Here is a 15,529-nt window from a genome sequence, read left to right as displayed (position 1 = left end):
CTCTCTCTATCTATCTATCTATCTATCTATCTATCTATCTATCTATCTATCTATCGATGTGTTATCAACTCGCCTACGCGACGTTTTCTAACGCATGATATTAATATTACACGCATTATCTCATAATATTTCATTCTCCCCGACATCACGATTGTCAAAATACATTACCTCCGCGATGATAACTCGCACTACCGAGTACTATGCAATGGTTCACGTCGAGACAATCACTTAGCATTACCACGAAAGAACAATAAAGATTTTAAAGATTTCAAACAATAAATAATAACTATTTTAAAGATTTCAAACAATAAATTTTACACAATAAATTTTTTTTTCTACAATGACATTCTCTGTACTTTCTCTCTCTATTTATCTATCTATCTCTTATTAACAGACCGACGCTATTACTCCAAATTCGCGTCATTTCTCATGACTGTGTTGATTAATCCAGAAAGCGGCAACGTGTTTTCTGGATTAATTAACAGTAACGAAAATTGGAAAACAATATGCTTTAGAATTGATTATATTCCTCTTGTGTGCGGTGTGTAAATTAATCGACTCCAGTAAAAAAAAATAATTCTTTTTCATAAAACGATTCTTTTTTTTTTGTTTGTTAGAATCGTGAAGGACCAGGGAGTCGACACAGTCGCTGGAAAACTATCGCGATCTCTCTCGACATTCGAAATATCCGACATTAAATTCCAGCAAGTACCGGATTCGTATCCTACAAGAGAATTTTCCGATATCCCCTATAAATAAATATCTCGGTTTTAATAGGAGGTTCCGGACATCTACACACGCGGAATATACCATGGAGAACGCGCGTAACATCCGCAAGTACTACTAGCGCGAGTACTTTCCCAGCGTTTTGCTAGTGAGAGTTACTATTTAATAACCGAGCATTACGGAATTAATGTACAAACTTTCGGTCAGCGGCTTATCTGCTGCTCTTATCCTGCCAGGACGCCAAATTTCGTTAGCCCGCGTTGCTCCCGAATGCTCGAAGACGGCGCCAGAGAGACGATTACCGAGAGTTGAAATAACTGTATAGGATAATTTAGAACGATGGAAAAGTAAAGTTTGTTCGATGCTAGTCGACACGTCTGGGTGAAGAGTTAGCAGAAAGGTGAGCGGGAGGGGGGAGGGGGAGAGAACGCTCTCGCGTGATAAGTAGAATAATCCGAAACAACTACACTATATATACATCGAGGCACTTGGAACTTTTACTGTCTATCTTCGAGCGAATTATTGTGACAGGACGATAAGCTCCTTCTCAGACAATCAAATTATTCGGCTAAATATCGCGGCGCTGGGTATTTCACCGCGTCTCGCGGCGTGACACAACATCGCGATTAATTTACATCATACCCCGTATTATTTACGGATTCCTACTTACGAATTTACGGGCCACTTATTAAACTGCCTTAGATCTCGCGCGCCCGCTCTACACAATTCCACTCGATTAGCGGTTACCTCCTCCTCACTGGAGGCACGCTCTTCACCCCGGATCGTAAATTAATCGCGATCCAGCGGCGAAAAGAAAGCCGTGTCGCTGATTAATCATGTTTAAGCACCGTGTGGGCGCAATCGCGTTTCACGAATTGGCGAACGCCCGGCGGGATCTAGCGAGGCGCGCGATACGAACGACGACCCCATGGGGGAGGGAAGGGGGGGGCTGAGGGGCCCCGGGTCAATGGAAGTCGCGTTTAGCGTCGCGAACGGATATAAAGGGCTTCCCGCGGTTAATTCCTCCTTTATCCAAGCTGGAAAGCTTAACCGTCCGTTCGGGCGCAAAGGAGTTTACGGTGCTATATCGTCCAGGAGCTGAAAGCGACTAATTATTTTTTATTTCAGTCGTCGCGCGCGCGCGCGCGCGCGCGCCAGACAAAGACTATTGCTCGTCGCGCGCGGCCGTGCCGCGGACAATTTTACACTCGATTCCTGGCTTCCTTTCGTATACTTTTACATTATGCCCTCGCTCCCTTCCTCCCTGTCAGCCCTCATCTTCACCTCACCCCCTCGTTAATCTCGCGCTTCCAGACAGAAGAACTCTTCTGCTTTAGTACTGATTTTCTTTCGCCGGGCTTGCCCGCCGTTCGTTAAGGGGAGACCGTCCGAAGCAATTCTTCCGAAATTAAATCTCCGCCTCCGCGTCCGAGCGATCGCACGCCCACGCTTTATCCATATTACGGTCGAAGAATGTCTTGCTCGTCGGGAGACGAGCGATACGCGCACTTTATCTCGCTCCGCGATAAAGACGCGCAATTGTCTTCGACCCTTCATCTCGGATCGGCCGCGAAACACGTGGCGAACGATCTCGACTTCTTTCAGCCGACGGATAAGCACGAATTGAGCGCGTGTGATGTTCCAAGCGAGTCTCCCCGCACCGAATAATCCGGCGGCGCCGTTGCACCAAGTAAAAAAAATGGGCGACGGTGTGGTGTGAGGAAATGAACACCATTGTTTCGTCCGACGCGGCGAACTTGCGCGAGCCGACGTGGCTGTTTCGTCAATTAGTCCCCGACAGCCCGGAGGAATCAGGCGCGAGTCGGCTGATAATGATCGAGGACGAGACGCGCGTCTGAACGCAGTCGGGGGGTAAAGTTGGGGATGGAAAGCGCGACTATTAGACGCGCGGCAAGTGCCGCTGAATTATTCACGACGTTCTTCTGTCGTGCACAGAAACGGCGCTGAAACGTAAGAACTGCATCGATATCGCGAAACTGGCACAATATGTCGTGGGCACAGCTTACGTACGGCGCCGGTGATTGCATCGCCGTCGTATAGACTACCGCGGCCCTTCCTTCCGTCCGTGGGCGCGGAATACAACCTGTCGCGAATAACGTCGCTGATATCAGGTCTGAGGCTGCAGCAGCCGGGGAAAGAGTGCGGAGAGGAGGGAAATCGCGGAGGGGTTCGCCGTGGAACGGGATTTTCGAAGCGAGAGGTCCCGCGACGTAATGACTCCGCGCAAAAATAGAGCGCGCGGGGTGAAAGGGCACGAAAGGAAAGAGCACGCGATGAGGAGCGTCGGCATGACGGCGGGCGGATAGCTCTGAAAAGCAGGGCGGATCGCACGAGAACGATGACGCGCAGGCGAGCATCATCGATTCGGCACGCTCGCGATACTCGCGATACTCGCGCATATCTCGCGCACGCGGCGCAGTGCGGTAAATTCGTCTGAGGAGCCGCCGACTTGGCTCGACTTGGCGGAAAGGGCGCGCGCGTTATCACGTCGATCGTGCAAACGCACGAGAGAGACGCACGTCGAGATCGCGCAAATCGAGATCTCGCCAAACGATCTCTCGATGTCAACGACGAGCACGCGGATCTCGCACGTTCACATCCCACGACACGATGGAGAAAATTAGCCCGAAATTCTCGAGATTTTTTCCACCTCCCATCTCACCTTGCTCGTAACTCCGAGCATTATTCCCAGCGCTTAGCCGGAGTATTTGACTTTCGCCCTGACGATACTTCAGCTCTCGCGCCACGTTCGGTCAATTGAAAGACAGCGACGAAATGACAGGTTGCACAAACACGTGCGCGTGGCACGAATTAATTAAAACACAGCGGAGGGCGAGACGCACGACGCGACACGGCGCGGCGCGGTGCGGTAACGGCGACGGCGCCGACTCGATGTTCCGCCGTGATAAAGGATAGGGAAGCGTCGTTATTAATCCGCGCAAAATTAATGTCTGCTTATAATGAATTTCAACTTCGTTCCGTGAAAGCCGCCGAGAAGCGGAGGGTTCACACTCTCTGTCTTTCTCTCTCTCCCTCCGGCCGGGTGCAACGCCCGAAATGCGGACACTGCATAAATTAAAGATACCTTGGAGCGCGCGTTCCCGCAGCTCGCAAGAAGTTTTAACGATAACGCTTTTTTAGACGCGTTATTATGCCGTCCTTAGATAAGTCTCTGTATTAAAATAGAGAGTCCTGCGCACGAGTCCCTACCCCGCCCGTCGCGGCTCCACGTACTTCCTTCTCCTCCTCCTCCTGCACTCTCCTCCATGTCCTTTACGCGGGGCTATCGCGCTTTACGATGTGCTCTCGTTCCTAGCTTTAGTGTGTTATAACACGCATATTCATCGGGAGCTTGTTAAAAATTCTACGGTCCCACCTTTCGACGTGAAATACGGCCGGAAAATATGAGACGGGGAGGATGACTTCGAGTTTCGTGATTGCACGAGCTTCCCGGATTGCGGCAAGTTCGATAGCGGATCCCGATTGTGAAACTCTCATACGTTCATTCACGGAGATATCGCGTGTTCCCACGCTAAAAACGGAGGTGGTGCTGTTAAGTGCCTCGTGCACGAGGATAGAGGATTGAATTTTTTATTTGCGCAACGGTGACACGTGAGACATTGGCGTGAGGCATATAATCGTCCGCTAATTTCCCAGAGCGACGTTTCGCGCAACGAATAAATCCGACCGCTTTGTGTGCGCGAGGGAGATGATAAGCCCACTATAAATACGTGAGAATCGTATATTAATAGCGTATATTTGCTAATGCATTCCTCGGAAGGGCCACGACAACGGGATTCAATGAAAACTCTACGCGACTACGCGATAACTTTTCGACACTTGCGCGATTCATCGACGTTGATAAAATATCACGCTAAATTCACAATGAGACAAATACCCCCGAAATATCCCCCGATGAATATATTCGCGGAAAATACATTCACACTTTGGCAGAAAAGCAGAAGCCACAATTAAAGCTAGTAGAAAAATAAAAACTGTCGACTATCACTTAACCGCGACTTCTAATAGACTACTGCCTTTCTACTGCCTTTCTTTTCCGTCAAAGTGTGTGAATTCATCCTGAACGGAGGCGCGCGAGCTTTCGTCAGCTTTTTTCGTCAGCGTGTAGGATCAAACGCCTGATCCTTGATCGTGGACACTCTAGAATAAATCTAGTTTTTCTTGCGACGGTTTGTTTTAATTATGAAGTTGAGTGATAATTATCTCTTCAAGTCATAGAGTGCCGGCAAAAAACCCAACTACTCTGCTGATCACAAGAGGAAGTCATTTGTTTCTGAAGTGTCCACGACACCTCCAGGGGATGCCAATAATTGAGCGTTCTACTCTACGCCTCATTTTTACGCCGGAGATAAGCTGCGAAATGACATCAACGCAAGTTCCGTCGTAGCCTTGTGGAAGTAGTGTTCTCCGCATTGTCTGGGTGCAAGAACAACATAAGCTGCGCTAACACGATAATACATAGTCCGCACGGGGAGCGGGCGTGTCTCCTAATGTCGTTTAGAGCAAGAACAAGATAGTTCCAGAGTTTCGCTTGATAAAGTAGCATTGTAAGTCCCTAATCTATGCGAGATCATCTGTCGCATAACAAGATACCGTTCGCTCTCTCAACGAGAGGAGATCGACGCGACGTGAGAAATGCAGCTATTAATGCAAAAGTACTAATTCTCAGACGCATCACTCAGCGCATCTCATCCTGACCATTATGATTGTTTTGGTCCCCGAATATTTAAACTTCCAATATAAGACATACATATGTACGCGTACATATTGAACACACATTGCTGAATTCAAATATAGTAATCAAAATGTTACATCGGTAACAGTTTTAGAGGGATACGCGATGACAGATTTTTATACACTTCCTTTCAACATTATCTTTAGGTAAATCTTTATCTCTTTGAAGCACAGGACTTTCAAAATTCGGACTCTGATAAAATATTCATGTCACATATCTAGAATGACAACCCAGAAGATCATTCCTTTTGAAATTTATTTTTTTCTATTTTTTTTTTACAACTCTAGCACGCAAAGTAAAGCGAGATACTTATTGACACAAAAACCCAGTAGAGTGCATCACTATGCATAAACTAAGCGATGGTTTCATTGCAAAATCACTATGTCTGAAGCTATGATTTGATTCAATAGGTGATCTTATGGTGCTGCAAATGAATATGTAAATAGATATGTAACAGCAAAAGAACGCTCGGCGCAAACAGAAAGTTAAAAATTGTTGCCCGTTGTAATTAAGCGCGCAATTATCATCATTATTATCACGAGTTACTATCTCATCAAGGTGTAATTGCAAGGTAGAATGGACCCCGGATCGCTCAAATTTCTCGATGTAAATCTCGGCGAAGCCGCCAGCAAGTCATCGTAGGCGGTGAGCGCGTATTCGCGCGATCGCCTGCCTCGAACTTGGCGGCAGTTTCGCTCTTGAAGAGCGAGACGTCTATGGCGGCTATGCAAAGCCGAATCCCGGCGCAATTAATTCTCCGGCCGAATCGAAGCGCGATTCTCTCTCGATGGAATATAATCGCGCTCTCTCGGCCGGCGTCGGGACCAAAGGTGACTCGTCGAGAGCGAGCCGGGGATTCGCGTGATTCAATGGTTGTCGGCTGGAGAGCACACACCGGAAGCGAGCCGTCCCCTCAGTCGTACGCCACGAAACGACCGCGGCCGCCAAAGACACCGAGAGCGATGTCGCGCTCCTCGCGACTCGACTGCAAATTAATTGGACACCGACTCATCGAATTTTACGCTCGTCCGGTAGCGCGTCCCGACAATCGTATCACTTTTCCTCCCGACCTGCCGATAGAATAGCGTAACATCGCATCGTTAACGCCCATGCCCGTTCGTTATTTCCCCGTTTGTGCGTTCCCAATCGTGCCGAACCGACGAATTTTGCCCCTCCGGACAATAGTCACGTGTACGGACGCGTTTTTCCGCTTTGCATGCATTTTGCCCCGCGCGAACCATCACCAATAACTAATTCAAATGATCTCGAGAAAAAAGGGAGAGGGAAAATTACGAACGCACAGTGCACTGAGAAGAAGTGACTATACCCGGAGAAGTGATTATTATAAATAGAAAAATAATTTCAAGATAAGAAAAAAGAGCCAATACACAAATAAAGTAGTAATAAGACTAACTAATAGAATCAGTATTTATACTCTAGACATAATGAGAAAATATTTATTACGTTCAAATCAGAATCATACGCGTTTCAGTCCTTCAGTAGACCACCCTCCTCAGGGATAAATAATAAAGAAAAATAATTTTAGTTAGATCAACCATTCCTTTCTCTCGGTTTCGATTCGCGAGTCTGGAAGCATTCGTAGAATTTGGAGGATCGAATCGATTTACCCGATGACGCGCCCCCAAAACTGCGCTGAACGCGTGGCATCGCGTCGCTGTGTATCGTGCGGACAGTTCTCCCTTATCTAATCCTCTTTGGACGATCTCGAAACTCGGATTCGCCTTCGGACCTACGTCACCGTTGCTTCTGACAGAGCATAACAATTTCCACCGAGATGAACATTACCAGTTTACCAATTTACTTTACAGACTACATGCAGAATCGAGAGGCAGACTCAAGTCCTTCTCCGCCTCTTCCCCACATTCTCCAATTACGAAAGCTCGCGGGGTTTCCGCAGAAAGTTTCGGTTTGCTCGACGTCTCTCGTGCGCGCGTCGCTGGCTAAACTGTTTAGACATGTCCTCGGACGGTCGAAAACTTCCAAGTGACGTTCGAATTTTGGTACTTACCATGTCAGGCAAAGCATCGGAAGCTCCGAAAGATCGACAGGTCAGCCAGAGAGTAAGAAGATAGACGTCGCGGTCGGGAGTCGAGGGAAGCGAGCACCGTGTCGATGAAATCCACTTGCTCGCGCTGAAAAGTTACCAAGTCTCAATGACGTACACGAAACGGCGGTCGATAATAATTCAAAATGAAATTGGTTTCCCGATCACACGTATATTCGAGCATGTCGCGGTAAACGTATCGATACTTGGACCTCTATATCGCGAGTTCTCGTCATTTCGCCTTTAACTACTCTCACAAGTAAAACATACCTTTGTATCATGATTTTATTGAAACCCAATACACTTATAGAGTAGTAAAAATAATAGACACGTATTTTTCATGCTGTGATTGAAACATCATCGAGAAGATGAAACCGTGAAACTTTAAATGGCCCACAATATACCTCCTGCATACAAAACAGTCGTCTCTCATATCGCTGTCGCGTAAGAACGCGTAGAGTCGTCGCTTTACTTTACGATGAATTAATACGTAAACGAGATCTACGTCTTACGAACTGTTTACGAGTTACATTTACGAGTGCACGAGCGTAGCACGGGGAGACAGAGCAAGACCGTTGTCTAGAATGTTTTAGCCTCCACATTTAATCTGCTACTGAAAATTTTAGCCCGTCTCCGCCTAGGAGTTCTCGCTCTTAACCTTTTTTGCTCTCCACGTCCATTCCCATCTTTCTGACGGCGACGACGACGACGACAATGACGACGAAGTTGGGTACCGAGAGCCCCGCTCTCTTCCCGTTGCATGCGCATACTCATGCACTCCGCGCACATGCACATATTCCGTCAGACTAAAAAATCCAAGAGGTGAACTTAGAGCTTCTACAATTTCTCTTTACTTATATCTGGCGGGGACAGAAACGGGAATTGGAAATCGTTGGAACGAAAAATCCGATATAGTCCTAGGCGGAGACACACCGCTCACAAAATACAGCATTATACTAGATGATTACACCGGATAATTCTAAGTTTTAATTAAAATTCCTAGAAATATCTCGTGGAGGAATGGCCGATGATGCCAACCGGAAAACTGACCTGACGGACACAAAGATCGTGTGTCGTAAAAAGATCTCCCTCCTCGATAACATGAAGTTTCATTAATGTCCGCGGAACATATAGTAAAAACTTAATAGTTTTCGACTCGTCGAGCGTGCTCTCTCTCGAGAGAGAGAGGAAGACAAAGGGACATAGAAAGCGAGGCGGTAAACCACGAAGAATGTCGTAATAGAGTCTGTCTTCCATTATTTGAGCATCTAGCTCTACTTCCAATCCTCCGGATCATCCAATCCTGGCACAATTTTCCGGGCTTCGCCGACCCTCGTCACTATTGAAAGCTCAAGCCGAAGATCGACACGAGATACTTCTCCGCGAAAAGATTCGCGGTAGGTCGAGTAACCGGAGTGCTGTTTTTTTAATGCCCCTATTGTGCGCTCGGCAGTGGGTCAAGAGATTTACCGATTTAGGCGTGAAAGGAAGCTCTCCGTATTTGAAAGCGTCCTCCATCGAGCGTCGAACTACGAACTATTGGTACAGCGAGTAATATTCAAGCGGCACTCGTGTCCGACAGTTTCCGACGTGATCCAACCGAATCTAACAAGCGAAGCGCATCATCCATTTTCGCGAAATCTTAGGCGCATCGTCGAGCAAGCCAGAATCATGTGTGCGTGTATGTGCGCGCGCAAAAAAAAATGAGTATTTTTTTATTATCACAATTTTTAGAATTATCTAGAAAAATAAAGAATGCTCATGCCAACTCCAATGTTATTTGTTGTTTTCAATCAAACGTCAACAATATCTCGAAATATATAGAAAAAACGATCCAAGCAACAATTTCGTAATACTTGAAAAATATATAGTTACTCGCGCGTGAAAAAACAAAGTCTCCATCCCTTCCCTCTCAGAGAGAACAGATTTGCCAAGTATGATTAAGTGCAGTAGCGACCTCGTAACTAAGAATCATTTTCAGAGACGACTCTCTCTCGTTCTTTTATTATCTGCGATATAATCGAACACTCGGGGAATCGTTGTCTCGCATTTCCGACGACATCGCGCGCGCGCGCGCCGATAGCACCCCCGGGCGACAGCGTATATACTCGCAATTGACATTTATGTGATCTCATGCGAGTTCTCTCTCTCTCCCTTTTTCTGTTTCAGTCGCTGCTCTGAAGCTACTTCACGTAAATGTCCCGGCGTACACCCTCAGGGGCGACGAGGCGACTCTGGAATGCAGGTGAGAATGCCCGCCATAAGCCATACAAAACGTCAACTGCTTTTCCGCGCGACACAGTCGCGCAATGTCGCCGGTGGTGCGCGTATCTCTGTCAGATTATCGTGATGTTTTATCGCGACTGTGGTATCAAGATTTTATCTCATAATGGCATCCACTCTGGGAGAGGAAGGGAAGGGGGGGAGAGAAAACATTCTGAAATGATTCCTCGCGTGAAGATATATCGAAATTACTAAAATTTTAATACCACATTACTTCGTGATGAATCGATAATACATGACGAAATCTCTTACTGATGAGTAAAAGATTTCGTCATTTATTACTAATGAGTTCACCGATTCTGTCCCATTAACGTGGCTCAAAAATTTAGTCATCGCTAACCGATGATACTCGAAATAAACGTGTCACCGGCTAATTTTATTTGTATTTCCTCCATAGCTAAGAGCACAAATCTCCTCCGTTTCTAAAAATATCCCTCCGACTGCCTCGGCGAATGTGTCAATGTGATGGAAGCCCTTAAGCCCTTATTTAGAAGGAAACTCCCTAAGCTTTAGGGCTGCGACTTGCTTTCCATGCTCTTTAGACTTCTGCCCGAACCATCCTTTTTATCGAGGCCAATTAAGCTGAGCTTGCGATCTTGTGTTATATTTTTAATTCTGCTTCAAAATTATCTCATCGGCTTATGTATGATTTACACCAAAAACTTCCTCTCTCTCTTCTTCTCGTCATAAATTATAACGCATTTTGCACTATACATCACCTTAACTTAAACTTGAAATGGCTAAATATTTATCAGTGTTGATTAATTAATTCGTAGTGAAGATTTCAGATACTTTGCGTTCTTTAATTTATCAAACTTTTCAATCACCACGTGAGGCATATTCGTCAAAAATAAAAGGTGAATACTTTTCTCTCGGAATATGCCCGACTAGCCTACTTTTTTTCATTCGGTTTATCTCCCCCTCTCTCCCTTTCTCGATAGAGCGCTTAATTATTAAGACAGCGGAGGAAAACTTGACGCGAGGAGTCAAAGCTTCTTGCTCGCCTTTGTTCATAAAGCATGTAAACACGACCGAGTTAAACTGCGTTGCGGTGCGCACCGGCAAGATGTGTTTCGTTGCTTATCGATCGATAAACGCATTCGCGTTTTATACGCAAGAGAGATAATGCGCATCTCGTTGAAACAAGACGCTACTATTCACCTTCATTACGTAATTTCTGCATTCCTCCTCTCCCGGAGGCGGCTGTTACCTTCCTTTCGTTCTAGCTTCCGTCCTTCCTCATTATTTTCCCCAATTACGACGTACGATTTTACGATAGCGAAAACTGAACTTTCCTCGTATAAGGAGAGATCTCTTCGGTATCTTCTTCCCGAAATTGTATTGTCTCAATGTCGCTAATAATAAATCTGTGCCCAACGAGGAAGACTTCTCGGGTTCTTTCCAGGCCTCCCCCGGTAATTAATGGCTGGTTTCTCGCTCTCCCCGCCGCCCCCGTCCTCTCTTTCTCCTCCTCCTCGGTTGTGATTATGCACTGAGAGAAAAATATAGTTGCTTTCGGCGTCAACTATACTTTCTTGTGATTTTAACCAGAAAAATAATTAGAAGAAACATCTTTCTAATAACACTTACTAAAACGATGGTTCTTCTAATTATTTTTGTGGTTAAAATCACAAAAGGGTATGGTTGACGCCAAAGGCAATTATATTTTTCCCTCAGTGTGTTAACTCCGCGATCGATAATTGAATTCGTTTGCACCGCTAATAAAGTTAAGCCTACACAAAGAGAGCTGCCAGAGGTTAGTTCGATAGTTTTCGAGCGGCCGGCCTGCAGCGCGATCTCCGGCGGTATAGCGTTGCGAATACAGTAACGATAAATGGCAGGCTCGCGGGGCCGCGGCCGGGCCTCCGCTAAATAATTCGTGGGGTTATATGGATCGCACAATAAAAGCAAAGTATCGCGACATAATCACTAATGTATATCAACTCGGTTCCAAGCCAATGGGCGTGAATACTCCATGCCGTGGGTGTGTGTGTGTGTGTGTGTACAGTACGGGAAGCGAGCGAGTTACGCGCAGTATGCGGCGAGGAACCACCGCCGGTGGCTGCACGTACGTTACAACATAAATGGTGGGTCGTAATGAAGGGCCGGACCTCCCGGGGCGGACGGTAGATTTTACACGTGCGCCGAAATCGAAAAACTATACCATCATTGTTGCATCGACGCGGGTCGCGTACGCCGCGAGCGTACAACCGGTTCGCGTACAAATTCCATCTCCATCCGGAATTATTAAGACCGCGAGAGCGCGGTGGCGCTTCGCGGCGAGGGGAAGGGAGAGACGAGAGGGGAGAAGATGCGCGGGGGCCGAGGAGATCGAACGGAAAATAGAGGAGCGGAAGAGCCTCGGCGACGCCGGCGGAGAGGAGACAATACGGAAGACGACCGAGACCGTTTCTCGTATTTACCCCGCTCAGGTAAATCGTGTAAGCGGAACTCATAAAGGCATCCCGGGTAAGGAGCGAGGCAATAAAGTACGTATCGGGTTTGCGGTTTGCGTTAAAGGAAAACGATAAACAAAATTATAAATAAAATCGGGGCGAAGGAAAAAAAAAAGAAAAGAAAACGAAAAAAGGAGGAGAGGAAAGAAGGAAAGAGGCAGGTGGATGGCACGGACAGGAGTGAGAGAAGGGCTTGAAACGCGAGTCGGATCGAACAACGAAGAAATCTCGATACTTCTCGAGTCTCTTCGTAGTTTATTTATTTACTCGCCAACGCGGAGATGGGTCCGCCCGGGAAAACTTCTCGCCGCCAGCCCCCCCTTTTATCCTCTCTCGACCCCGACTTTCCTCCTGCCGGAAAAAGATGCCCCTCGACCCCTAACTCGACCGCAGCAGTCGTAACTCTCGTGAGATTTCTCTGCGCGCGCGAGTTCTTCATGGACCATCCGAGAGGACTGCGCGCCGCCGTGCGCTACCTTGCGCTACCGAACGCGAGCGATCGCTTCCTCTAATCCTCCGATCGGAATTCCATCGCCGACGGGTCGATGGCGGTTGCTGCCGCGGCGGCGGATTGAAGGGGAAAAAAAGAGGAAGAACGGGGACGCGGAGAACGAAAGAAACAGCGAGCCGTTAGTCAGCGAAACTCGTTTCAGCGGAACGATCCGTCATCGAATATGGGCGGAGAAAGAGAGAGAGAGAGAGAGAGAGAGAGAGAGAGAGAGAGAGAGAGAAGAGGACCAGAGGGAACGAGAAAAAGGAAATGAGAGAAAGAGAAAAAGAGAGAGAGAGACAAAAAGAACGAGAGGAGCGATCTAGTTGGCCGACCGAAAGGGAGCACCTTGGTAGCCCCTATTGGGTCGGTCAAGGGCCGTGAATTTTCCCCTTTGTGTGCTCCCGAAGGCACCCCGAATATACGTAACAGACACACTTGCCCCACCTCTCGCGCAATTCGCGACGCGAATGCACAATAGGCTCGCAACTGTACGACTCGCGTGGCGCAACGCGTCGAATTCGATGATCGATTCGTTACGTCATCATCGACGTGATGAACCGCTGCACGGAGAAAATTACTATGATTACTATATCCATACATGCTATAGTCAGAAAGAAGATTTATGTAATTTCAAGTGGAACAGATATGGCATAAAGTTGCCGCTGTTACGTGTCCATTTGTTCTCACGGCCATAGTTCTTATGATATATAATGTTCAGTTGGTATATCCTCACGTATACACAGTTGCCTCAACCAAAGGAATATTGCTGTTTCTCAGTTGTGGTCTGCAGAACAAATACTACGGTTGAGAGATCCGTAGAATTTGGTTGCACTATACAACCGAGAATACTACTCAAACATATATAGATAGGAAGTAAAGAAGGTTAATGTATCACTTTCAGAGTACCATGGATACTACAACCATCTAATAAACACGGGCAGAAGATAATATTAATATCTTGTTATGGCAACCGTATTCAGGCAAGTATGGGAATTTTTGGTGTGGAAATTCGGCCGAGTTGACAGAGAAACTTGCGGAAACCTACTTTGATTTTTGTTAATACGCGCGTCTAGAGTATGTGCGATTTTGTCTAATTTTTCGCGTTTCTTCCCTAGAGATGTGTTAACTATAGAACCTTAAATGTGTCTGAAATTTACCCGGATTGACTATCCAAATGTTACCGTCTTTAAAAACGTGATTTGTTTCTCTTCAACTCCATTGAGTCGCGAAAATATTAGTAGATTCATATTCCTCGATATTACTAAAAGTTCTACATAGTTATTTGCAAGATGATAAAAAGCTCTTTTGTTCAATTGGATCCAATGTACAAGCACATAACATCACCACTACAGCTCATCTACCATATGAATGATGATTCATCAATCTTCTTTAATTAATATCTCGACTATTATTGTGAATATCGCAAAACGGTATTAGACTTTTATATTCACCTCAATCTGTTCCCACAAAAATTGCGGAGCAGAGTCTGGGACACTCTGTATACATGATTCATAAGTAAAAAAAGAATAACTTGAGTATAACTGTCTACGTTCACGTCTGAATTACTCCACATGGGCCACGTTTCACGTAACGACCACTAAAACGAGCCACAAACTCGGAGTCTCCGTCCGATTAGTCACCTCCAATAAATATAGTTTTCCCATATTATACGCCATAATGCGTAGAGGATGATCGAACTCGTCGCACGGATCGATGGAGGATTAGCATAGACCAACTACGGATCGAATAATGGCAGATGATTACCATCGTCCGCGCAATCAGGGTCAAGAATTTCCAACGGCCAGCTGCTGTCGATTTATAAGCCTGCGACCCGTCTGCCCCAATACATTTTCAGCCTTACTTGGCCCTCCCGACCGGACCAGCCCCGGCTGCCCATGCCATCCGCTAGATGGATGGTAATTGCATACCCTAAGTTATCACGGAATCGAAGTTTCTTCCGGTAGGAAACGACAAGCTTCACGGAATCTCTATTAGAGAGGCTCGATCGAAGCGCCGCGCGGACGTGTGCTGGATATATCGTCTGGTTTGTGTAAGAGTCGTGTAGTCACTCCTCGACATGTAGTCGCCGTGTTTAGCCCGCACACAAACGTCCCGTCGACACGAACCGCGGAGTCACCTCGAGGTCGGGGGATAATTAAAGCGTAATTATATACTTTGACGGGACGGCGTGGCGCGGGGACGGGGCGTAATGACGTTTAGTCGACACGTCGTAGATCTAAACGTCGTAATTGATGCGGTGCTTGATGATCATTACCGGGAATATGATCAGTGTCGAGATATCGCCGGCGAAGAGAGATGCTCCAGAAAGAAGTTGTTTGCGTTCCGTGCCGCGGCAAAATATTTTACGGCGATATGACGACGGCGAGCAGCTCTCCCGACGGAGCTTGGCGTTATCCTTCTCGCGTCCTGCGGGCGCTCAGTGAAAAATTAACGTGCACATTGAAAAGTCGGGCGGAAAGAATGGATTACTCGAGACGGTCTCGCGCTTCAGGCAACGATCCATACTCCCGTCGGCTTGTGTTTTACAATAGTCTACGTTATTGATTATCCCGTCGAAACGTCAACGGCTCGTTAAATCGATTCGATCGTGTTTCGATCGTTGTGACACGATTTCACCCGTCTTTACGCCGAGGTGCATATCATCGAGAGGCCGCTCCATAAATAATTCGGCCCCGCAAAGTCTCCCCTCTCCCCCCCCCCCCCCCCCC

General features: G+C 46.8%; 2 protein-coding genes across 3 annotated transcripts in view; one reads left to right on the top strand and one right to left on the bottom strand.

Annotated features, from left to right (window-relative positions):
- LOC116843126 (tyrosine-protein phosphatase Lar) overlaps nucleotides 1-15,529 on the bottom strand; it is a 754,320-nt gene that overhangs the window by 575,363 nt on the left and 163,428 nt on the right. Inside the window, exon 10 of the mRNA XM_032813222.1 lies at nucleotides 7,533-7,656. The gene's annotated coding sequence lies outside the window, so the exon portion shown is untranslated. The remainder of the gene's footprint in view (nucleotides 1-7,532; nucleotides 7,657-15,529) is intronic.
- LOC116843131 (cell adhesion molecule 2-like) overlaps nucleotides 1-15,529 on the top strand; it is a 136,108-nt gene that overhangs the window by 62,958 nt on the left and 57,621 nt on the right. For both annotated transcript variants that reach the window (XM_032813239.1, XM_032813237.1), the window contains exon 3: nucleotides 9,738-9,813. In XM_032813239.1, the coding sequence (XP_032669130.1) occupies nucleotides 9,738-9,813 (76 nt within the window). The remainder of the gene's footprint in view (nucleotides 1-9,737; nucleotides 9,814-15,529) is intronic.

Source organism: Odontomachus brunneus, unplaced genomic scaffold, assembly GCF_010583005.1.
Source record: "Odontomachus brunneus isolate Ranch 3 - 2012 unplaced genomic scaffold, Obru_v1 Obru_scaffold_030, whole genome shotgun sequence".
NCBI lineage: Eukaryota > Metazoa > Arthropoda > Insecta > Hymenoptera > Formicidae > Odontomachus > Odontomachus brunneus.
This window is presented reverse-complemented; position numbering and strand designations above follow the sequence as displayed.